Below are 26438 nucleotides of genomic sequence, written 5' to 3' on the forward strand. Positions count from 1 at the left end.
TAATTAACTAGCAGTGCTACGGCTTGAGGCAGCCGAGGCACATGCTATGCCTATTATGCATGACTTTGCATTTCAGTGAGGTGATGTGGGCCACCACACTGAAATGCGTTTTTCTAACGCCTGATGCATGGTACTTGTCAGGGCTGGTCAAATCACTTAATCTCCCAGTGCCTGATAAATGAATCTGACCTTGTGTAATGTAACTGGTGCTCATGTAAAGTCTTCCAATACCTTTGGTTGGAGTTCGAGCTATATACAACTACAAAAAAAAAAATAACTAAATGGCCTGACAAGACATATGGAAAATGATGCTGGATGTGCTGTTCGTACTGGACTGTATGTGCCATGGTTCCAGGGGGAGTAATTCTATGTATATTCCTTTTTTTTATTTTATTTTTATTTATAAGGTTTATTTAACAAATTTCACTTTACATTGCGCAGTACACCAAACAAAAGGTTTCACAACACAAGATTAATTGTGGCTTTGGAATTTTGGCTATGTATATTCCTAACAGCTGTAGAGCAGAAGCAGAGTAGAGCTGTTGCTCATGAACAGTAATAGTCATGACTCACTCATCTTTCACATTCTGACAGCTAATTACCGCAGGCTGCAACAAGATGCTGCTGCCTAAAGCAGACTGCTTCATCCACTCTACTACCTGCAGCACTTGCTGAGTGAATCAGCACTAAAACAATGAAAACATGAATATACAAGGGCAATGCAAGCATATCTGCAATGAATCTGCCTCCTACTGTGTTGTTTCATCCTACATTGATTCACTTGTGTCATTTCATCAGATCAGATGCCGCAGGATTATTAGATCTTGCCAGCCTCATGTTCTCTAAAAAGATCATACCAAAAATACATATGTATACATTTACATACAGAGGCTTTCGGCAAGCAGTCTTCATCCACTGGTCTGTTTAAGAATCATTTTGCTTCCGGTCACTATGAGTTAGTCCACTCCATCCGTTGTCCATCTTACCTTATGAGTGGAAGAATTTCACCTCGTCACATGCGCATTGATACTTTAAAAGGAGTGCCAGGCCTGGGGTGTATGGGCTGTTAGGCCACTCATTTATTTTCCTTTTTTTGTCCACAATTTTTTTTTTACATACAGCATTTTGGTAAAAATAAAATGCAGGCTTGCCAAGGCCAGACCTATTGGCCTTTTACATGTAGGGTTCATCTCTAGCAGGAGAAGCCCTCCCAGAATCCCAGCAGAGAAGACACTGACTGCCGATGTTCAGTGGTCTGAGTTCCCAGCAGGTAGGGTGTGTTGTACAGGAGACCACTCCACAGCACTGAATGACAAATCTAATAAATGCGCCCCTTAGTGCCTCCTATGCCCTTGATGAGACTCGTGTAATAAAAGAATCAACATACCTTGCGGTCAGCATCCCAACCTCCAGAATATGAAGAGGGACTTGACAAGCTAAATATTTTTCAAAATCAAAACAGTTAACGAATATATTTATGACGCTTTCTAGAGTCAAGCTGGAACCATGCAAACAGCGCCTGCTGCCAGCCTCATGTCTAAGAGAGAGGAAGCACTGGTACTTACTTGGGCATTTTCTCCAGGTTGAGATGGGATTCTTTGCAGAAGTGTAGAATGCTGGTGGAACTCGCCGCTGCTTCGGTAATTTCCCCGCAATAATTCTTACTTGAATACCGCGACTTTCGGTAAGAGAGGAAATAAAATATTGGTGTCTGCTTCCTAGTTCACGGACACACCGTGTGACCGTCGGCACTTAATGAAGTTGCATTACGATTCTTATAATGATAGTATTGCTGTAGCCATCAATACGCAGCAAACGAAGAGTACAAATGACCGAGGAGAAGGGGAAAGGTTTTCAGTAGAAAAAAAGTAAACAATTCCATGTAGTTCTGTTTTAACGCGCGTTTAGTCCTTGGCGATGAAAGCTCAGAGGGGCCAATTCGCGCATTCAGCAGAACGAAACTGAGTTATAACAAGTGAGTGAGTCAATCCGGGGTAAAAACAGCTCTTTGATCTCAAGACTGGTGATGGAAAGCGGTGTGTCGGGGGATTGATTGCCTTTAGACTACAGTACACTGACAAGTGTTCACCAGGCAGCCACGGCAGAACAACGAAAGAATGCACGCAAAGTGAAAGTAATCATTTTGCGGCCGCTTTGATGTTCTCAGTGGCCGCGCGGCTCACTGAGAACATCAAAGCGGCCGCGAAATGATCACGCAGGCTGCCAAATGGTGCGCGCGCCCGGTGCACATGCACTGAAGTTGGCGGCCTGAAAGCACTAGTTTGCACTTCCAGATCCCCCTTTTACAAAAGCTCTCGCGAGAGCAGCGCTAAAGCGCTGTCTCAGGTGAGACCTAAAAACCACTGAAAATGAGCAGCACTAAAATAAGAGAGACAAAGTTAATAACAGGCACCGAGGGGAAATCTCTGTCCTGCCTGCCTACTGGAAGTGACTTAAAGCAGGTCACAGATGCAGGCGTTAACTTATCCCGCCACACTCTATAGACACACAAGGCCGCAGAAGGCGGGCTATCAATTGCTGGCCTGTATCACCGAAGGAAACCCGGAGAAAACTGTGCCCAGCGTGATTTGGAACAGCCACAGATCTCCAGAGCCCAAAGCTCCAGCGTGCCACTACCACTCCCGCCAAGGGGAAATCAAGGCGAGTGGCAGAGCAGCGGCCAAAAAGCAGTGCTGCCCCAACAGCTCCTGTTAGTCGCTGTGGCTCATCTCTGCTGGGGGCGGTGATGTCTTCACTGCGAGGTGGTCAGCAAAGAAGCGAAGTCCCACCTTGCTGCACCTTTTGTTGTGGCCACCGGTCAGCCATGCCTAGTCACCACCTAACCCATCACAAGATCACCCCCTGTGCCATAGGAGACCTAGACCCGCAAGAGGGGGCTATGCTTCAAAGTCCCTAAAGGCCTTTTTTCTTCAAAGGTCCAGCTCTTCCCACCATAAATGTTGGCTTTCCCCATTTGGGGGGGAGGGGGGGGAGCCTTGGTACAATCTACAGGAAACTGTGTAACATCTAGCAGACAAGGAGATGTTAACCTTCTGTCTTATGTTGCACCAAATGAAATGAAATGTTGTTTTATTTCATGAGAAGATATCACACTGCTAAGTTCTAGTGCTTAATTTTAGCCAGTGGTGTCCGTTGCTGGCACCGGCACTTAATTGTGAACACTGGCACTTATGACAGTCTGGCACATGGTGGCGTTGTCTATCAAATGTTAAGATGAGCACAACAACTGTTGTTTATTAATTCAATTTACATTTAGAATTACTAATAACTGCCGCCCGACCCATATAGCTTTGGGGCATGGAATAATTCGGATTGTCACTCTTGAAGGAGTGTGAGGGTTAGTAGTTGTGTTGTTACGGTCATTGGGAGCACAGGCAGGGGCAATGGTGGTGCAAGCAGCAGTGACCTCCTGACGAGGTCCCTGACACTTATTTATTTATTTTTACGAATTAAGCACTGCTGCTAACAGAGAATTGATATGTGCTGTCATAATGTATTTGGTAGGCAACAATTCTATGAAATCTCTTGAAATTATTTATTACTGACTGAAATAAAACATAATGTTACCTTGAAGCGCGCCACAAAATCAATGTTCTTATTCTATTTTAGGTGAAAGTTTCACCCAGAAGCATTCCCAAGAGTACATCAAAGTCGGTCTTTGCTAAGAGCGCCCGTGCGTAGGTGGAGAGAAATGTGGCGCCCTAGCTGACAATAGTGAATTAAAAGAGGCAGCAGGGGTCCCTTTTGTGTTCACTGATCAGTACCTGGTCGAGCAGGAACTGACCCCTGAACACAAACATCCCCGGACTTCCCCCAGCTCACATAAAACACTTATAGCTTACCTGCCTCGGGCAGATGATGGTTCTGTTGATGTGCGTCAGCAGAGGTCAGAGGGTGATGGGAGGGCAAGGAAGGGGGTTAAAAGTGTGTTAAAACATGCCGACTTTGGTGCAAGAAACCAGGGTTCGAGCCTCGAGGTCGCGTCCACATCCTGTGATTCTGGGCAAATCACTTAATCTCCTCGTGCCTTAATATTTAATGTAAATACGATGCTCATGTACAGCGCTCCAATACCTTCGGGTCGAGTTCGCGCTATATAAAAGATGCTAACAAAATGAAGGATTTAAACAGGCAAATCAAACAGAAACGAACAGCAAGGGACAAAGCTGGTGGGAGATGAGAAGGGCGCTGCCGTTGGCATAACCTTAATAAACACAGCTCCATGCGCCCTACAGAAAACTGGCGCCCCGGGCCTTGGCCCAGCTCGACCCTGGCTAAAGCCGGCGCTGTGTCCAATCATAGATATGAAAAGAATTCCTCAACCACAACATGCCAATGTGTCCCCTATGTGGCACTTGCAGTTTAGAAGTTGCTTTCACTAATAAAGGACTACAAGTCCCAGAAAGCAATAAGATTATTAGACACGAGTTGATTTACTACTAACATCTCAAATTGGGCACTTTGACGTCTCAGAGATCTATTCGAAGAGGCGCCTCGGCGTTTTCCCCATTATGTATTAAGTTATCGGCTTTGTTCTCCGCCTGAACGTGTGGGTCGCACCATTTAACCGCTCTGTAAAGTAATAACTAATTTATTACAACTCCCCGTAAATAATTAGCATGAGTACGGAGAGAAACGTGCTACTTTCCCCGCGTGCAATAACCTGGTTTGGTGTATACAAAGACTACGGTCAGCGCCGCTGCTCTAAAACTGACCACAAGAATTACATCCCCCGCCCTCACTCGCACTTTACCCAACATTCAGGCCAGTTTCGGGCAGGTCAGCCACGCCCTCCGGCTGTGGGGGTGGGGTGACCATAAGGCAATAAACGCGGCCATATAAACTGCTGGGCCCGGCAGCCGCAAATCACCAATTAACTGTCAATAAGGCCTGGAGAGGGCGTGGTGTAGGGCCGTGGTCAGCGGGCAACAGTGGCAGTGCAAACCTGTCGGGGAAGGGAATGGAACGTCTGCAGAGAAGCGAAAACCCAATCCCGTTTAAACAGAGGAAGAGTTTAGGTAGAAAAGTTCCCAAAGGTTTTTAACGTTATGTATATTTTTGTGAGCTGGTTTAAAAGTTTGGAGACTTTGTATTTCGGTTAGCTCATTAAGAAATGTTTTTGTTTACAGCAACTCGGAAAGGTGAGGTGGCGGATATACACCGAAAGTTTCCGTCCAAAGTGCCGGTGAGATTTCTTTGGCAATATTGTTCTCCCACTGAAAAAAACTGTTTACGGTGCTGGGATTGGGTTTTCTGGGTTACTATAGATGCGACAAGGGAGATCTGTTCTTATCTTGCCTGCTTGGCACATTGTGTGATCCCCGTCAATTAATAGTGGCGCCATCGCAGTATAGCAATCTATCGCAGGGAGACTGATGAGAGCGCTTAGACCAGCTTCTCTCAGGGTTAATGTGAGCTACATGCATTTGTTAAACTTTGCTTAACATGAAATTAACGTGAAAGTGTTTGCGCATGCTGGTGATTCGCCTGAGGTAATCGTGTGTGTTTTTTTTTCTCTTATTTTTCTGTTTTCTTTTATTTTGCTCAGGTGGTCGTCGAAAGGTATCAGAGGGAAAAGTACTTGCCTGTATTGGATAAAACGAAATTTCTTGTTCCCGAGGAACTGACCATGACGAAATTTATCACCATTATTCGGTACGTTGAATGATCCGACCGTCCTGCTGATATTAAAGTAGGTTGTAATTGGTTTGACGGACACTTGTGGTAATATGCGTCGTTTAATCAAGAGAAAGTTGACCTCGAGCGGCCGTTTTATCTCTCTGCGCGGGCCAGAGTACAAGAAAGGCGCAGCGGAATTTCCGAACTACTCAGGGGGTCTTTCTCGAGCACACCAATTCGAATAGTGTTTTCGGCGCAAAATCCTGTGATTCTGGGAAATCGCGTAATCTTTCCCTGAAGCAATTTTGCTGATATTACCTCCTCCGAGGTACAGCTGCTAATTTGTCGGTCATTTTAATAAAGTGCTCCGAATTCAGGAAAGGTTAACGCCTGCTGTCTGGAACGCTTATGTGCGACACACATCTCCGTTAAGGCGGCAAGTTTTCAGTGACCTTTAGCTGATCTAAAAGGATTTTTTTTGTAAGTGGCATTGGGTTTTAAGGGTTCACTAATTGGCTTTCGCCCCCCCCCCCCCCCACTAATCTCAACATCAACATTTCTGCTTTGCTCGTGGTTCGACACTATTGCGCAACTCTGCTCCCTGAATCCCTGCCTCCGAGTCCCCTCACTCTATTCTGACGCATTTGCAAGGGTTGAACATAGTAGTTGCATCTCTTGTTAGAGCGAGGATGCTATATCCCGTCTAATGATGCTTGAAGGGAGTTGGACATCCAGAGGTAGATTTACAAGCCCGTGCGTCACTTTTAACGGGGGGGGGGGGGGGAGTGGCGCAAGTGGCTTGGAAATCTGCTCCCTGAGTGTAAAGTTCGTTTACTAGTTTTCTGCGGTGCGGTTTGAATCTGGTACGACTGAGCCACTTTAAACGGGCACCATGTCAATAACAGATCGCATCACAAAAGGTGAGGCTTAACGGCTAAAATCCGGCCTTTTTCTTCCATCTCCAGGCGGCAGGTTGTATGCATATTGTCAATGTGCAACAAGGCGACGTTAGTTTATTAATTATCTTGATTGGTGTTGCTCCTGGTACCTTCAGCCACATTTGTATAGCGCCTAAAACATCTTGCGAGGTTTCTAGGAGCATCAGCCGAGTCCGCACAGTACACCATGGGGAGTGTTTCGTTGAATGTGTTTAAATCCTTTCATGTCTATTTGGGAAGTCTTTTGGGGTCATTCGTACCTAGAATTGTGCTTGTCGGTGTGATGTGGGAGCAAGGAGTTGGCAGTAGCTGAATCTACTGTTGTACAGGCTCCTGCACAATTCGTGGCTGCTCGGGAGTAATGCACCGTCTGACGTAGATGCACGTTCTGTATAATGATAGTCACCGGCGAGGCGCAGGAGGGAGGCGGGAGACTGCAGTTGCAGAAACGGATGCTGAGCGCCAAGACAACCATGTCGCAGTTTATATTGTAGCAAGGGATTGTTGCTTTAGAATTCGGTGTAGCGACGTGTGAGGCGCAAGAGACCGAGCCTGCAGGGACGGGCTAGATTTAAGTCTCCCAGGATAGATGTAGTTGTAGAAGGTGGTTTATTGCACTTTAACCTACTTTAATGGCGGAGCCATTCCTTCCTTTGTTCCCATGTTCTTAGTAAAAAGTTCGATTGGTTTGGGAGGGTTGTTGGTGAGTACAGTCACGTGGTTTGCCTCGAGGTAAGTGGCCATGTTATGACTGTCTTCCTTGTTCACCCTGTGAGGATACACAACCAGCCTGTGGTCTGAGAATGCTTCATCCAGTCAGGATAAATATTTATTCTGGATTACCAAATTGTCCAGAATGCAGTGCGTGGCATGCAGTTTTTCAAGTTTATTTTATTCAGCGCAGTTACTAAAACCATTGCTACAAAATGTAGCATGCAGTGATTTCGTCTGCACTCAACGCATTGTTTCAGTGACTTTTCATGGGACTGTTCTCGGTCTGCCTTGTAGCGGTCTTGTAAGTAGTATTCAGTCTAACACAATGTGAAGGACAATGGTGGACCCACCATTGTTTGAACTAGAGTGGGCCTGGGGGTCTTGCCTATAGCTGTGTGCAGTGACTGACTTCCTCATACACGGAAAATAGTGACCCCCCCCCCCCAACTGGTGTGTGGGTTTTTCTCTTCCCCATTCCAGGAGCTGCATATTTCTCCCCCAGATCACAACTTCAAGAACTTTGCTTTTTTGGTCTCCTCCTGTGACTGTGATGTATTGTCTTGCTCAGGCCAGGGGCGTAGCTTGGTCAGTAAGATAGGGGTGGAATGAACTTCTGACTTTCCAAACAATCACACTGGCAATGCTTGTTAAAATAGATTATGAAAAGCAGGACATGAGGGGGTGTAAGGGGCAGTGGAAAGAGGAAGGTGGATTCTTTCTTAGGGGGTACTTAAACAAAATATTTTTCAAACTAACCATGGCTTTCAAAACGGGCAAGATAGAGTGTAATGATGCCGGCGATGGTTTGTTTGGCACTTGCAGTAAAACTACTAGTATTCCTTGGCTATAGAATCTGATAATTCCAGTGGAGCTGCCTTTAGAGTACCCTTGCCATAGTTCTATGGCATCTGTTCTGAGGCCATAGGCAGTCTTGAAGGAAAGGCAGTGCAGACTGGTGGGGAGGGGAGGTAGTGCTATCTGGGCACTCTAATGGAACAAATGCAAAATGGCTTACTCCGTGATGGTTGGCATTCTACCTCAACATCTGTACCTGGCAGAGCACCGGGAAAATGGAGTACACTCACCCAGGTAACTCAGTTCATCCCTCCAGGCTGGTAGTTCTAGCATTGGTGTTCATCTTTAGCTAATCTACTTATTATTGGGTCATTATCCCAGGCCTGGCAATCAAGAACGGCGATAACCTTATTGGCGCTTTAGCAGCAGTTTTCTGCTGCTAAAGTGGCAATGTTCTCGCCGCTCTTGATGATATGGCCCTATGTGTTAACTGCACCCTCTGGGAACGTTTGGCGTATGGTTTCCTCTGGGTAAATGGTGTGAGGATAGCTGCAGCAGTTTCGGCCAAGCTTCCCAGTGGTGTATTTGATGGACTGGAGCACCTAATGCTCTATCAAACTAACTCCACTTTTATCTGGAGATGAGTCCAACTAGGGCTCGGGGAGGCCTCGGACCACTTACAAAAGGTACAGTGGCTGCTAGTCGCTCACCGAGATGTAGATCAGGCCGTCCTTCCTTGGCAAGGGAATGAGTACCTGTTAGTTCTCAAACACCTGTTGGGCTCTGTAGACTGGTGATATCTAAGGTAATTGTGCAACTTTGCCCCCTCTTTTCTCCCCTCCGCCCCCAATGCCATGCTCTCCGGTGATATGTTCACTATAGACACTCACCATGAAGGGAAGGAAATCTAATTAAAATGGCTAATTGTGTGGTGACACTGACTTGAGCAGAAACTATTACTATAAACTAAGTGGAGTGAAACAGGTGATTGTGTGGGGTGTGAGGTGGAGGGGATCGTGTGGGCTGTGAGGTGGACCATGTAGTGCATGGTGATGCATAGTCGGAGAAGCAATTTGAAAACTGGATTTCTTCCTCGATGAGGCTTATTGCTAACTGCCTGGAACAAGAATCCGGTGCTTGACCAATTCAAGAAGTTGTACACTAGAAGAGCAACTTGCCTCTGCAAGCAACAAGATATTTACCATAAACAATAAAACATTTCTAAGATGCATGCAAAACTAAGCATCCATCTTGGTGCTTCCAACAAGCAACATCTCTTCAGGTGAAACCTCCAAAGTAAAGCAGGCGTTGACCAATTAGAGTATCTTTGAGTAACTGGAGATGGGAGGGGGTGTGAATGTTGGTAGAGTATGTTCTCTCAACTGAGTCTTCGCTGAAAGCTGGAGCTGTGACAGGACATGCACCTATGTGATCAGCAGTGAGGGTATAGTGCTCCCTCTTAATAGCCCCGTTGGGCCAGACCTCCGGGCCATCTTGACAGTGCAACTGAATCAAGGAGCAACGCCACAATGGTGGGTCCTGGCCGAAGAGGGGCGCACCAACAGTTTGCGGCCAGTATTTGTTAAAAAAATGTGCGCTCTTTTCCAGGCTGCCTGGAAAGCTGCCCTTGGCAGACAGGGGGCAGTGTAGGCACCTGGGCGATGGTCCAGGGCCCAAGAGGGCATTTAAGCCATAGGTCGCTTTGAGCACGCACTCCACTGTCTTGCAGACAAGGCCCTGGATACAAGCTTGTTTAGAAATAGCTTGCGAGATTTAACTCGCTTGCTGCAGAGTTAATTCTCTCCAGCAGGAAACTATACAAATGTCAAGATAGCTCAAGTGAGCTTTCTCCTGGAGAGCGAGCATAGTGTCTAGTGGCAGGTGGGTCATCCTAAAGTATCCTAGAAGTTTTATATGCCTACTGCAAAGAATGCGTTATGTCGATAGCTCAGATGTCACAGATCCTTTTCTTACAGTTCAAGTTACAATCCTAATACAGCGCATTGAGCTATGAACTAATCGGAGCTGTATGGTAAAGGGTAGAAAGTTATGAATATACATTTTTAAAATCTTTCAGTTTCCTAATGTTTATGGAGTTCGTTTGAGTGGAAATACATTCTTAAGGCCATTCCTTGTATTACACTTTAAATCCTGAGTGTGCTTCTCCAGACCAAGCAGTTTTGAAGTATCCTGCTTACCAGTACAGCTGACGTGACTCCTACACCTTGTAGTCTTCATTGTGTTATAACCTTTCCTATACAGTTTTACACACTTAAGATCGTCTTATGTGTGTGGTAAGTGTTTGGATACCCTGCACTTGAAGTGCTATATCACAAATTGAATACATGTGAGCCGGGAGATGAAGGGTGGTAGTTATGGAATCTATGGGGTAGGAGCTACGGGGGGGGCAACAAAGTCTCACCAGGCACAGTGCCAAAGACGTCCTTGTCTGGCCATGTAAAATGGCTTGTTTGCTTGCCCCAATCTCAACTCAGATCCACACAGGGGGATCTAGCTATTTCTTCTACTTCCTTTTCCAGCATCTGTAACGTTAAGGCGAGGAGTTGGCCTAACGGCTAGGGCGGTCAACTTTGAATCTGGGGAACTGGGTTCCAGTCTCTGCAACAACGCTGAAAAACCTGTGATTCTGGGTAAAGCACTTAATCTCCCTGTACCCAACAAACATGAATGTGTCCTCATGTAATGCAACTGGTGCTATGTAAAGCGCTCTGATACCCGATACCTTTGGGTCAAGTTCGCGCTATATAACTATGTAAAAAAAAAAAAAAAAAATCTCCCCTACTGGCAGTTGCCAGTAGGTAGTTATGGTTGGGACCTATAATCCATAGGAAATTTGTAACATTCTTTTCCCAATAACTTTGGCACTGGATGACTGATCTTTGTGAAATTTTCAAAACTGGTGGGGCGCTCGGTCAGCTCCGAACCTGAAAGTTTGGGAGTGATTCGTCAAGCGGGGGCCAAGAAAAAAGGGGGCCCCAAAACGTGTTTTCTCCATGTTATTTCCTATAGGAAATTTTGGAACAGGTTACAGGGTTACAGCCTGAACTGCTGAATGGAATTGCACTAAATTTTGCAAAAAGGTAGCCCTTGGCTCAGACTTTTTTTTTTTGTAAATCCGTTCAATGTTTCCTGAGAAACAAAAAAATAGGTCAAAAAATCATTTTCCCATAGGAAAGTTTAGGCACAGTTATAGCAAAAACTTCTGAACGGAATTACACCAAATTTGGCAAAAAGGTACTGCGTCCTTTTTAAAAGGTGTAAATCCGTTCAGTAGTTTTGAGAAATTAAGAAATAAAGAGTTCTCTATGGCTGCGGTGGATCCGCGCACCCTCCCGATCACGAGCTACATTGTAATTGGCGGTCAACACTCCAAACTATGACATGTTGGCAGCCATCTTGTGCCTCAGTAGAACCGAGGCCCAAGAAAAGAAACACGAAAAACAAGAAAAGGGGCAGGGTAGAAACACCCTGGCCCCGTAGGCCTGCTCAGGGGGTCCCGCCCCCTGAGCCAAAAAGCGTTAAAAAAAAAAGGGTAACATTTGCGCTCCCAGCGTGAATTTCGGCCCAAAAAAAACCTTTGCGCGGACTCCCGTGCTTTGTTTAAGCCCCCATGTGGGCCAGGTCCCAAGGGCAGATATAAATGTGTGGAGGTCCCCCCCCCCCTGGGGCTTTAATTTTTTTAAAAAAATCTGTGTGGGGGGCTCTAGCCTCCCTGGGGCACTAATTATTCAAATTAGGGGTCTGTTACAGACCCCAGAGCCTTGGGGACCACCAACCCCCGGGGCTTTGCATTAATAATATGGAGGTCTCCTGTATAACTACGCGGATGACCTTCAGTTAATATTTGATCTCTCCTCCTCCTAAGTCCCTCTCAAATTCAAACCACCCTTGTTTTCATTTCTGATTGGATGAGTTTAAATCATCCTAAACTCAACCCGGATAAAACGGAACTGATCTTGACTGGTGGGACCTCCAGCCCTTGGTCTTCCGCTTTCTGACCTTCTGACCTTCCGGCTTTGGTCCCTCCCCGGCCCCTTCTGTCTCAGTCAGAACCCTTGGCATCAGAATCAGCCAGGACCTCCATGCGCCCACAGATCAGCTCTGTTTCCTCTTGTTTTCTATCTCTATCCCTCCGGATTATCTGCAAGATCTCTCGTTTCTTCTCTTTTGATGCCCTTAAAATTATTATTTTAGCCGTGGTTCTCTCTCGCCTGGACTATGGCAACTCTCTATGTGGGAATCCCCGCCTGTGAGCTGCAGCGCTTTCAGGCCATTCAGAATCAGGCGGCCCGTCTTATTTACCAACTCCCCAAATTCCATCACTCTTTTCCCCTTCTCAAATCCCTTCATCGGCTTCCCATCCTGCATCGCACCCTCTTTAAAATGGGATGCATAGTTTTCATGGCCCGTGCTCGCACTGCCCCTCTCTTTATCAACTCTATGGTCACCCACTATACTCCCAGTCGCACTCTCTGCTCCTCCAGTCAGGCTCTTCTCACCGTTCCTCGTTTCCGCAAAACAAGAACAGGCGGCACTAGGTTTTCTGTTCTCTCCCCCTGTTTTTGGAACGATCTTCCCTTCTACATCAGATCTATTCCCACTTACTCTCTTTTTAGGAAGGCACTCAAGACTCACCTGTTCACCCAGGTGTTTTCCTCACTCTAACCACCCTCGCCTTTCCCTCTGCTCGATGTAACCTATTAGCGCCAGGAAACCGCTTGGTCACAGCACGCTCTACAAATACTTTCAACTTCTAAGTGGGAAGGGGCCGTGCAGCTTCCTCCCTGGAGCCAGTGATGGCCCTGGGCACCGGCAACCCCCTCCCCCCTCCCCCCTTCCCCCCCCCCCCCCCCCCCCCCAAGGGCCAGCTCCTGCAGTGTCCCGGGGTGCCCACACCCGGGACACTGCTGTTTGCAATGACAGGACAGGAGCCTCACTGCTTCCGTCCTGTCAGTGCAAACTGCTTTGCTTCATTGAAGCGAGAGCAGGTAAAACTGCTCGCACTTCAATGCTGCAAAGCAGATTGCTTTTCCACATGGGGAGCTGCATGTTAGCAGCTCCCCTTGTGGAAAAATGCCGGCTCCCTCAGGATGCGGGGAGCCGGCAGGGACCGTGGGGGCATTGGGCACCCCCACGGTCCCCAAAGGAGAGGGCTAGCCCCAGGGGGTGGGGTCCCTGGGGCTAGGAGTGCCCCGGGAGGGGGGGGGGGGCACCCCCCCTCCCCTGTGCATCTTTAAAAAAATAAAAAAGCAGAGGCCATGCCATGGGGGATGGAGTCCCCGGGGCTGGAATTGGCCACGGGAGGGTGGCCCACGCAGCCCTCTTCCCATAATATATATAATTTTTTTTTTTTTAAATGGGGGTGAGGCCCGGGGATAGGGGTCCCCAGGGCCCATAAAATGGAAGGGGGGCCAGCATAGCCCACCTCTTTAAAAAAAATAAAGAGGTACTTAGTGGGCTAGTTGGACCCCAGGGACCCTCAGGATTCAAGGCGACATAATTCCCCAACTTAAAACGAACGGCCACAGGGCGTGTTTGCACAAGTCACCTCATGCCTCCCTCCACCACTGTGCAAACGAGCCCTGTGTTGCATTTTAAGAGGTAGTTTTAATCCCCATGCCCTATTATGTACGAGGGACTTGGAGGAGGTCCTGCTAATCACAGGGGTACCCCAACGCATAGTGTTCCCTAGTGTATGTAGGTGGTTTCACTGTATTCTAAGTGTCTTTTAGCATAGCACTGGCTCTAGACCTGGTTAGTCAGTTACCACCAGTACCCATCTGAAAAAGTTGTGGGCACAGGATGATTTTGCAACAAGGTCTTTCTGCTCCTCTGTTGGTTCTTTCTGCACATGTCTAGCTTCTTCCTGCATTTTTCTTCGTCTTTGTGGGCTTCTGTTTTCTTTCTACATTTCTTTTGCTTCTTTCTGTGCATTTTTTTTCTTCACATGTCATACTTTGTAGGCATTGTTGGAAATTAGCATTTAAAAAAAACCTTAAAAATTCACTGAAAAAACCATAGGTTTCAGGGGCGGTGTAGGTAGTTGGACATTTCACTCGTACAAAACCCGTGAAATTGCCCTGTTCAGCTAACTATAACTCGCGCCCCTGCAATGCACTGATTGCGTCACGTATTACATCACTCGTGACATGGTCAGTGACATCACTGATATCATCCATGTGATAATTTGATGCATCATATCACACCCTAATAACGTTTGATACACCCACTCTAAATTAGACTGCCATCCTCAACCATAGACACCAACATCAATACCTACATACCTACTCACTGATTCTTAGGTCTACACACACACATCCACTCACCCGTACAGTCACTCATACTTATAGTCACTCAGTACAGGACTATCCTATGCACTCATACACCTATATAGACACTCTCACACCACCACTCATCCATAGAGGTGCTCACACATCTAACTCATGCAAATTAATCACATTCCCATTTACTCACCTATACAGTTACACACAAGCTCAATTACTCATACAAATACTAGCACATTCTGACGCTCTTGTACAATCACTGATACAAGCACACACTCGTCCATACAGCCACTCTCACAATCACACACTTATAGCCATTTAAGTACTCTAACACACCTACTACCTTTCACATATGTAGTTACTCACACATGTACCACTGAGATATACGTTCATTTACTAACACGTATACACGCACTCACCCATACAGTCCATCACAGTTGCAGTCTTGAAACCATGCACCCAGTGAATCACCCACTCACATCTATGCAATCGCACACACCCCACCCACACAAACGCTCCGGCACCCATACACAGACGACATATCAATAACTCATACACATGTAGTTATTCACAAACCAATGCAGCTGTTTACACACCAACAGATAGATCCAGATATTCACAATTTAGTCACTAAACATCTTACTGAATGCATAGGTTAATCACTCGCTTATAGAGCACTCACGAACCTACTAAATCATCCATTCAGACACTTGTACACCCACTCATTCTTCAATACGCCTCTCCCTATATATGAAACATATTTCATCTTTACAGAAAGTCACTAGATGTCATGAGTGATATCACTGACCATGTCATGAGTGATGTAATAAGTGACGTCATCAGCAGTGCATTGCGGGGGCGCGAGTTATAGTTTGCTGAACTAACTATAATGGGGAATTTCTGTGGTTTTGTAAGTGAAATGTCCAACTAACTATAACTTGCCCTAAAACCTATGGAGTTTTTTTCAGTGAATTTCTAAGGTTTTTTTTTTAATGCTAAATCCGAACTATAAAGTGCCTGAAACCTGTTTTTTTTTTTCTGTGTATGTTATATTTATATTCTGTTCTGACTCTTCAAAATAATGGGGGCTCTTCGTTTTTGACTGACAAATGCATTGAAGTAATACTTGATGATTAAAAAGGCCGTCGTGAACCCCTTTCTGTTGTCGGTGTACATAATGAACGAGTCCTGTTTCTACTACTTTCCTAATCCTTGGGGCGCCTACTCCGATAACCAAGAATTTCACATTCAAAAGAGCTTTCCTTTGACTACATTAGTGAACACAACTGAAGAGACTGCACCCTCCCCCACAGAGATATTTGCTAATTGTCTAAGTGAGACCCTTCTGACAGGGAAGCTGCTTAATCTGCCATCAGGGATCTGGCCTAACCGTCACTTCACAGGTGTCTATTCTGCATATGACGGTGCTAGGTGTCTGTTGCTCTAATCATTCCATCAATATTGTGATGACCGTGGCCCTACCGCCCAACATTTGCGTACAAAGTGGTACATTTTTCTGCAATCAATGCGTGAGACCTAATAGAATTACCCTGATATGTGTGTATGGTCTATGCTTGCGTGACTGGGTTGATGGAGGATCCCAAAAACCTGGATTGACATTAGCAGTAGAGTGGCAGACTTCAAATCTGTATTTGCACCTGGGACTGTTTCTATGGCTTTTGCAAGGCAGTTTGCTGGTCCCTTTGACTACTTTCAGTATCCGCTAGTCCTGGCTTCTTTATTGAATTATTGCCAAATGGCCTTCGTTTTCTCCATGCCTCTTTGCCGGATTTGAAGTTTTCTTAATACTTGTTTTCTGGATGGATGGTCTTCAAAATGTGTCCATTTTGAGTAGCTTCTGGTCAATGCCAGTTAGTTTTCATAGTCTGAGTCTCACCCTTTGTTAGTTGGGCTCCTCTCACTTCAAACCACACTGCTTTCAGGTGTAGGCTTTCAGAGGACTGCCAGTGGGTTAAAAAAAATCCCCTTTCTCCAGAAGAGCTCTGCACTAAGGCTGGCTGGAATGTAAATGACACCAGTGTAATTTCACACTATGCTTGTTTGTTCGAAATTGCATCACTATGCAACATGTAAGTGCTTGCAGTTTACAGTAAATTTACAACACGTTAAAATAACCCCAAACTGAAATTCACCAGTGCTGCAGAAAATGGCACAAGGGTGCATTTTGAGCTAAAATATGGTTCTAAGTCAGTGTTGCTTTCACTTTTGTGCAGATTTCTGAAATTGTGCATAACTGCACAAAAACAAATTGCGTGGATTTTACGCACCCCTATAGAATTCTGTTCCTTGGGTGGGTTAGTATACAGTAACAGAGGGGAAAGCACTCTGCTACACTCCAGGAGAATCCTCAACTTGCAACTCTAATTCCCAGCCTGCTGTAACCTGTGCTCTTTTCTAACCTGCAGTTGTCTATGTAGGTGTCTTCTAGATCTTAGTCCAGCAGAAGAACACCCATTGCTTCTTGGGATGGCCGTGTCCAGTGCCTTTTGTTGCTGCCTGGAGCAGGACCCTTGCCATGCACCAGACTACCAAAGGGATCTCTGGAGGAGAGTTGTTGTGACTGTTACGACCCATCCCCTATACTCTCATTGGGCTCCCAAAGCCCCCTCACAAAATCCCAAGACTCTTCGTAGCTCCACTTGCAGAACAGTATGTGATTCCATAATGCATCCCCCACCCCTGAGAAGAGGTTCTGACTGTTTTCAGCCTTGACTGAGTACTTTCTTAATCTTCATGTACTTTAGAATCCACAACCATGTCAGGATTCTACTCTGCCCTTCTTAGCAATATTATCACTTCTGATGCCACCTCTGGCAAGGGAAGGGGTCTTTCTCTCAGCTGTTGCAGCCCTGCGGGTTCTCCATTTTAATGTCCATCTAATTAAGGGGGTCATTAGGGCGGAAGGACCGCCAGCCGTACGGTGGCGATCCATCCACCATTGAACATGGATTTACCACCCACCAGATTAGGATGGCGGGTGGATCCAGACTGCGACCGTGGCGGACGCTAAGACTGTCACTACAGAACCTCCACGGGCAATCGTACCGATTGCCTGATGGAGCGGTCTGCTTGCATGTGGTGGTGCCTAGCAGGCACTGTCCACCAAATTAGAATGCAGGCAACATCCAGTCTTTCCATGACGGCGAAACTGTCATGGAAAGGCTGGCGGGGATTGGTTTTGGGAACCTGTGGTGGGCCCCTAACTTGTTGGAGGGGGGTTGTTTGTGCACTGGGGGTACCCCTACATTTCAGTGCACTTAGTATCGGGCACTGTGTGTGCCGGCCACATAGTGCACTGAAATGCACAACATGCATTTTCAACACTGCGACAGTGGCTGCTGTCGGCAGCACCCACTGCAATGTTAAAATGCAAGATGCGACCGCCATGGTGTTGGTCTCATCCTAACTTGGTGTGCGGAACTGCCGCATACATTGCAGACCGTCCCACTCATCGCCACCACGCTGGCAGACAGACTCCTGTCTGCCATCGTAATCTGGCCCTGAATACAGTAAGTTAGCTATACATTGAAACTAGTGAATCGGTTGAATATCCCCTGGTTATTTAGAACTGACCACATCTGCAAGATGGGCTTTTAGTTCACTGTGCATAGATCAGCATCTCATTTCTATTGTCTTCTTTGACACATGATGCACATTTTCAATATCGCTCCACTCTATGGTCCTAAAGGATCCTAATGTGTTTTTTTGTTTCAAAGTCCAGGTACTTTAATGCCATGTATTTAATTTCTATTTTCCCAATCTGGGCATGTTAATTAAAGGGAAGTTGTAATCATCCGACCACAGTAAGTTTCTATTTGAACTTCGCCTGACTGAAGATTTTATAAACCTTTATAGTCCAACTTTTATAAACCTCACACCAGGCATAATTTTCATACAATCCTGGTTACTGCATAGATGGCTTCAAGAACTGGCTCAGGTTTGTAGTTCAACTATTAATGGTTGACGTGACCTAATTTAAAGCAAACACAAGGAGATGGGCGTAGCGCTGAAACTTTTCAGACGCTCATCACCCCCTCTTCTCTCTTCCCCCCCCCCCCCCCCCCCCACCCCCCGTCACAGATCTGGATTGAGTCCATCGTTCTTTAGCTCACTTTGCCACCCCAGTTCAGACATAGCTATATGCAAATCAGTCTTGACCCTGTACCTCATGGTAACAGTCCAGCCCGGACTGCCAAGTCATGTCTTCCCTGTACCGGAAACAAGATTCCTGGGACTGGTTTCGGGCTAACAGCCCTCAGCAGCCAGGCTAACTTGAATCCAGTGGCAAAGTGACCCACATCTGGGCATACCCTGCCAACTGGAATCAAGCTATCCTAGCTGAAGAGGGGTGAAACCCCGAAACTGGTCCTAGGATGCTTGTTTCCAGTCCAGGGAGGACCTGGCTTGGCAGCTCGGGCTGGACTGTTCCCATGAGGCACAGGGTCAAAACTGATTTTCTTATGGCTGGGTTCAAACTGGAATGTCATGGTGAGCAAAAAAACTATGGATTTAGGCCCAGTTCTCTGTACTGGTGGAATGTGACATTGTTCTGCGTTCTGTCATCAACTGTTTTTGCATGTGACCCAATTCAAGCCAGTCACAGAAGGTCCACTAGTTGACTCACTTTGAGTTAAAAAATTTAATTTCAAGCATCTATATAGATCACAAACTGTCCTGTCCATGGATTGTGGTGCACTATCTGTGTAAACTAGCCTTGGTGGTAAGTGACTTGGCACCAATAGGTCTCTCTGTTTACAGGGACACCTGATCACCCCATGCAATCCTCTTATTTGACGCTTTTTTGACTCCTCATCTCTACAAGCTCCTCAATCACAACTAGCCTGGTTTAGGGACCATGATCCCAAGTAACTTTGCTGAAAGCCGACCACTTTTCGGTTTCAGTGACACCCCCCTCTCCCAAAACTCTCATGTTGACCAAAGGAGCATGCTCTGTCCTAATACTGCTATTTTAGACTTCTGGCTTTTTGGAGGTTTTTAACCCCTCTGCCTCTTTACGCACCAACCCACTTCTAGTATTGTCCAGAATAATGGAAAATTGAGCACTACTAGAATCTGGGAATAGGAGTTAGCCTCGTCATTTCAGTGTACCTTAAGAACCTTGCACTGTTCCCACTGCAGGTACTTTTGTACCAGAGTGGTGGTGAGTTTTCAAGCCTGTTGCCTGCATTTGATATACGCACTGAAGGTTGGAGTCTTCTGGAAATGTTTTCATATGGTACCTCAATCATGAAATTGCTATGTTTGTTGCAGGCAATAATTGGTCACATATTGCCTCCTTAACAACCCGCTCGGCTACCTGAAAGCTGCACACTAGGGGATGTGGCTAAACTACCTAAAAGCCATTAAGACCAATATTCCTTATTGGCAAAAATTAAAATTGGGACAAATCCCTTTGGCCATTCATAATGTACCAGCATCTTTACTCCCCTGTAAATGTTCACATTAATGTTGGCGTACATTTAGTTAGGTCCTTTTTAGGTCAAGCCTAGAGTGAGCAAGCATGCGCTGCTCTGCGGGACTTGTTGTAGAGGAGTAGGAAATAGAAGCCCCACCCACACACCGTCCATATTTTCCATTGGTTTGTCATGGTCCGTCCATCAAATGCTGACTTCTGATTCGTCAATAGGCTTTTTAGCCCCCCCCTTAGCACCTCCTCTTTTGTCATCTCCTATGGCGACTGGCCCCTTTACTTCAGTTGTTTCATGGTACGTGTTATTTAGACTGAGCACTATTTTCTTTAATGTGGGTCTCCTACTGCAGGCATAACATGCTTTGGTTTTTTTTAACCCCCTCCTCTCCAGTTGTCGTGCTATCTTTTTCCCTCCCTGTTCTCTCTCCCATTGTCTGCCTTCTCTCCAACCTCCACACCTGCCCTCCAATTGTCCGTGCCTTCTCCCCCCCCCCCCCCCAACCCTACCTCCTGTTCGTGATGCTTACCATTTGCAATACAGTAGGCCTCTCGTAAATGCGAGAGCTATTGCATTGCAAATGCTTGTTTAGCAGGGTACCACCTTATCTTTTGACAGTCCATGCCATTGTAGTAGCACCCTGACTTTGGAGTATTGTGATAATTGCTTTTGTGGGATGCCGATCTGTTTTGGCAAAGCTAGCTGGATTGCAGCGTTGGCAGACAACATAATTTGCCTCTGAGGTTTTCTCCCCTGTGCTGGACATGAAGAAACACTCATTGGCGTGCGGTGGCAAGGAGGACCTACTTCATTTCTTACGCAAGCTTTTCATCTGTAATTGGATAGCCTTGTGCAGCCTTGGGCTCAGCTGAAATAACCTTTGCATCAAAGGTTATGTGACGTCCTTCCTGATAGCATCAATATGCTAGGGAGTCGTTTTAGAACTTGAAAAAATACTATCTGTTTTTGACCAAATCATAGCAGGTAGCGTGTAGTGTTAGTTGAAACTTTTTGTTTTTGGTTGATAATCAGCTTTTTTGCCCTTTAGAACTGCGTAGCATAAATGGAAATATTTTAGATACGCTTCTAGTAATACTAAATGATTTGGATATTTATTTTACTACACACCTGTTTGAGTATGGTGCTACATCTTGTCACCTGGCCCTCTCAGTACTTCATGGAGGGTGAACACTCCAGTCGACTACTTTTTCAAAAGTTGTAAACATGGTACTTTTCAGTCTTGTGTATACTAATGTTGGGTGCCTAGAACATGCTGCAGTATGTGGTGATCTTAATACAGTTTTAATTCTAACCTTCCACTTGTCTCGCTGTCACACTGGAATTCATTCACTAATCACCCTCTCCTCCTGCTAACCTATGGATTTCGCATAGACCCGTTATCTATGTAGTCAATAGTAGCCATTTTGAAACCTTGTGTAGTCAGTTGGATTGATCCACTGAATACAGGTATAGTCTGCTGAATAATCTGGTATAACTTGGTTTTTATTCTTACCCACTCCCTCCAAATTTACATGATTTTAGTTTAGCTCAAATTCCAAACTTACTCTGGGTGCTCCCATGTGTCAGGACAAAGCTATGCCTCTTGAAGAGCTCTAATAAGAGCGAAACCGGCCAGGGGTTGATCTTAATAATTCCAGGTTGAAGTGGATGGTAGTTTACCAATCAAATTGTGCCACTGTGCCTGGAGTGGTAAAATCATTTTTTCCTTCTGCTCTGTATGGCTGACACTAGCTTATCCTATACTTAGAGACCCCTTAAAAAGGGTAAAAGGCTGCCCCTTTCCACCTCGGCGCTAATGTGCTAATCCTATGTTTACATTTTTTTTTTTTTTTTTTGCTAGAAAGACATTTTGAGGGGAGCAGATTGTGGTGTAGGGTGCTCCGTATAAAGGAGCTGCTCTACACCTAAAACTTGAACTTGAACTGCTCCGTTCCCTGACTTTTTTTTTTTTCCTGTTAATGTAGCACTCCAAGCCTGAACGGCTATTTTCTTGAGATATATTGGTGTAACATCAAAGAGGCAGAACCCATTGCTGTAGGGCAGCAGTGCCAAGGATCACACACCAACTCCAAGCCCTTTAAATTAAGTGACTTCTGATATGGCCAGTTAATCTTCGTTTGTGTGCACTTGTAATTAAAACGGTTACGTTGCTTCTGGTCTTAAAAGTGTTTCTCTTTATCTGCAGATGCCGAATGGCGTTGACCGCAACACAGGCTTTTTACCTAATGGTGAACAACAAGACCTTAACGTCCATGTCTCTCACAATGTTGGAAGTGTATCAGGATCACAAGGATGAAGATGGCTTCCTGTACATGACCTATGCATCACAGGAGATGTTTGGCTGCAATCTGACCAGTGACCAGCAGAAATGGACAGACTGCCCATCACTAATGCATTAAAGCCGGTTTTATCCAGGGAAAATGCTTTTTATATAGCCATTGTTCACATTTGCGGATTGTGAAAACTTGCTAACAAACCAAGATACTTTGTATGCTTTATAAGCTGTTACTTAAGAGTTTAATTCAAGTCTTTAAGAACTTCTTCCCTTGTTTGGAAGCTCAACAAACATGGATTTTTCTTTTTTGTGGAAAATAAACGTTATTTGAGTGCAACCTCACAGGATTTACCGCTGCATCTTTGTATTTTGAGCTGGTGAGGATAAGTGCTCTTAATTAGGCCTGCTTCGCTTTCGCCTGAAGAAGAAACCAGTGTATCTGATTTTGCTTTCAGGTGGGGAGGTTGCAGGAATGAAGTAAATTGATGGCATTGTCACCTACCATGCTCTTTGAGGCATTGAGACCTGGCCTGTACACCATTCCTGCACCACAGTGGCCATTGTAAAAGGACTTTGAGGTTGTGCAGGCAAGGATATAGAGTTTATTGTAGAAAATACATCTTATTTTAGTGTCTTCGACATTTTGTAAAACCTAATATCTAATTTATGTTCTATTTTTAAAGATGTAATTATATTTGTAATAAAGACCTTTAAGATTAATTGTTGGATTCTGGTTACTCGATTAACGGTGGGTTTTTGTTTGGGCTGGCTGAGTCCCAGCGGTGCCACTATGGGGGTGCGGGGGGTGCGGACCGCACCGGGTTACACCCTCACATGGGGTGACACCAACAGGGCCGGTGTGTGCCTAGCAACCTAACCTTTTAGGAGGAGGAGGGCCCTGTGCACAGTGCGCACTGTCTCCTCTCCTTTATTTGCTTCCCTGTGAAATGGATCCAAAAAAGAAAATCACTTTTGCTGGAAATCAATGTCATATTTTTCTGACATTTAATTCCAAAATTCAGCATCAGGAATAAAAGTTTAAAAATATGAAATAAATAACTAAAGAGTGGTAGCAAACTGTCCAGATTGATTTTATTCACACCCAAACACATTAGCGCCACTTTTACAGAGTTTGTCAGTGAAGCGCTATTTTTGTTGTCTTGGCTTTGTTTTCCCCGGGCTTGGAACTAGTGCACCAATCCTGGAGGTACTGCAATGTGAGGATTGAAAAACAAAATTTGTACTGCTGCTCTGTATCTAGGGATGTTGTCTTTTTTACCATACTGCTTACGTTTTGTAAGGATATAAGCAATGGCCATTGAAATGGGTGCAGTCAGGGCCCTGTTATGTCCTTAACTTTTCAGGCAAAATCACGCTCTGATTTCAGAACAGTGAGTGTAAAAGTGTTAAGGTAACCATGTTCCTGCTTCCATTTCACATGGTTTGCAAAATGTTGCATTCCCTATGATTGTTTGCTTTTTCCAGGATGCTGTCACTTTTTTTTTTGTAGGCCACATGTTGCTCTTGCCAGTGCGTAATTTAAATTGAGCAGCATCCAGGTGTTTATAGCTGGCAACAATTGGGTTGTAGTTGAAGGCAGTCTGAGGTTTTTCTCAGTGGGGCAGTATTGTGTTCAGTGGGGGAGAGGATGTGGCACTATGGCCAGAGCTGCTGAATTTGGAACTGGGGAACCAGGTTCAGCCTTAATAACCAGTCCACTCTCCTGAGAGAGCACTCTCCTGAGAGCACTATCTCATGCTAGACCTTAGAAGGCTTCGCAAGACATTAGAAGCCCCGGTGTCGTAACACCAGCAGGTGGACCCTAGCATGACCAGTGTAGGTTAACCTTCAAGGCTTGTCCACCACTATTCATACTGAAGTTCACCTCCAGTCTTGCGGGCAGGTCTATGAAGCAGTACACCCTAGAACAGTGACCCTGTCACTGAGATCACAGGACCCTTGAAGGGCCAGCTCTAGGGCGGTGCAACCGGTGTGACCGCACCAGGTGCTCACTTTAGGTGGAGGCATCATTTTTGCAAGTATATTATGGTTCTAAAAGCGCTTGCTGCCTCCTTCCTGACCTCCAGTAATTTTCGGTAACAATAAAAATGTCATGATGACTCTAATGTTCTTCCTAGAGAGAGATCGGAATTTTGTCTAATGGAAGATTTGACTCATGGAAAGGTAGCTCAGAGGGTTAATGTACCTGCTGCAAATAACCTGTACCATGCAGATCACAAAGTGCACATAATGTAAATAGGCCAGTGGGCTACTGCTTTTGTCAGAGATCCTTTTGTTACTTGCAGTTTAGAAGTTAAAATCCTAACATAGAACAGTGAGCTATTAACTGTCATCTACTCCGCAGCAACACAAGTCACATTTTTTTTATTAACTTTTGATACTTTTGAGCTACAAACAATTTATTAGTTTAAATGGTCAGATCATGCTGCAGGTCTTGCATTATGAGGCAAATATGGCAGAGCCATTATTATTTAGAAAACATTTGCAAACTAGGATTTTTAGCCATTCATGAACTGCTGTTTTGGAAAAGGGAGAAGTGCTGATGACAAACTCCATGGCTCGGAGACAAATGGCTTGTGCTTCCACATTTTATCGTATTTGGGGACATGCTGTGATTAGAAGCATATCCCACTTTGTGAACACATTTTACTGTCAATAACTCATTATAACCTTAAATAATCATGTGTATCCATTGGTTGATAAACCTGGGCAGTGAAACCAAACAAATACAAAAAATTGGGATGTTTGCGCATTCTGGCCACACCTCTGGCTCCGCCCACTGATCCAATCCTTGGGTTATTCCCGCCCTCTGATTCTCCGCCACACAGTTCCCCTACTTTTATTCCCCCACTTCGACCATTGATATATCGTGTTGCTGGATAGTGGGAACACCACACCAGTAAAAAGTACCATACCTATGATATTATAAATTCCAATAAACTGTTGACTAGCAGGTAGCCCACTGTACAACCTGATTAATGAATCATTATCACACTGTTAAAAAGCACATTTTCTAAATATAGGACCTACATTTACAAACGTTACTAAGGATTCTGTATGGTCCCGTTATTTACCAACTGTGTCCACTGGCGGACTCGGGCGGAGGAGGTCCATGCGGTAAGTCGTGAGGGGGTGACACCATGAGTTACCCGCACCGGGTGACACCAACCCTAGTGACTCCACTGCTGAGTCCTTCGAACCTCCCCTATGCCACATCACCATTTTTCTCCAGCCTACAGAACTCAGCCTAGTTGTAGATGCCGCAGTATTATGACAGGTTCTTGCACTAGGTGAGATGCATTGATATGTACAGCTGAACATAACCGCTTAATTAGCCCTCATTCTGTATTCCGTTGTCTTCAACACCTGCTTGCCATCGAATACCACCTCGCACCTGTACGTCCAGCCACTTATAATGTTGCAACTTTGTGCATAGCTGAATTTTTATTTTATTTCCAAACTTTTGGGCGATCAGCAGGTCACTTCTAAATTCCTATATTTACCTCTATCCATCTATAAAACATATCCAGGTTGGATCACAATATTATGGCGGCTGAATTATCCTTGTCAGACTGCTGCGCCTACTTGTAACCAAAGAAAGGGCCGCCGAATTGCTTCAGTTCACAACGTCTTGGGTATTGCAGCACCCGTTATGCCATTGCCGCCTTCTAACCGTAAACTACATTGCTGTGCAGTACGAACCTTTTTTATGCATTCAAATGCTGGGCATGTTCTGCCATCTAGTGGTTGTGTACCAGAAGCATTTGTGCAAGAACTACTTTTTTTTTTCCTTCTTCGTGTATAATGGGCATGAAGAAACATGACATAGGTTGTAAGCCCACAGTGCAACGGTGACTTCGAATTTCTTCATTATTGTATTCGATTTTAACTGTCTTTTCCAGTAATGCGAAGCACCAGCTTCCTTAAGGAAGGGTCACATGGAAGGACGACCTACAGACTGCTGTTAATTGAGAGAAAGTTTCTTGTGCAGGATGAAATCCATTTTAGATTTCCATGCTGTGCATCGATTATTCAGTAGTATTTTATGCTTCTGTGGGAGTGGCGATTAAGTCCTGCCTACACATTTGTTTATGCTGTCAGACCTGCATGAAATTTTCGTCCAAAAAAATCAACTCCATTATTGAACGCATGCCTAGAAGACAGTAGTAGCTTTGCGTATTTATGGAAATATTTCCCACAGAAGCTTGTCTTCCTCCCCTTTTTTGCGTTAGTTTTGCATCAAACACTTTATTGGTATGGGTCAAACAACGCAACTGTG

At 45.3% G+C, this 26438-nt stretch overlaps 1 protein-coding gene across 2 annotated transcripts; it reads left to right on the top strand.

Moving 5' to 3' along the window:
• The first annotated feature begins 4880 nt into the window (after positions 1 to 4880).
• On the top strand, positions 4881 to 22858 carry MAP1LC3C (microtubule associated protein 1 light chain 3 gamma). 2 transcript variants are annotated; one of them, XM_085609269.1, is made up of 4 exons: positions 4881 to 5057; positions 5151 to 5206; positions 5570 to 5676; positions 22049 to 22858. In XM_085609269.1, the coding sequence occupies exons 1-4, from the start codon at positions 4982 to 4984 to the stop codon at positions 22260 to 22262; spliced, it is 453 nt and encodes a 150-aa protein (XP_085465395.1). In that variant the 5' UTR covers positions 4881 to 4981; the 3' UTR covers positions 22263 to 22858. The 2 variants fall into 2 exon arrangements, with proteins under 2 accessions (XP_085465395.1, XP_085465396.1); XM_085609270.1 differs by having other exon boundaries at positions 4881 to 5039.
• Positions 22859 to 26438: the final 3580 nt, after the last annotated feature.

The sequence above is a fragment of the Triturus cristatus genome, chromosome 6 (genome assembly GCF_964204655.1).
Source record: "Triturus cristatus chromosome 6, aTriCri1.1, whole genome shotgun sequence".
NCBI lineage: Eukaryota > Metazoa > Chordata > Amphibia > Caudata > Salamandridae > Triturus > Triturus cristatus.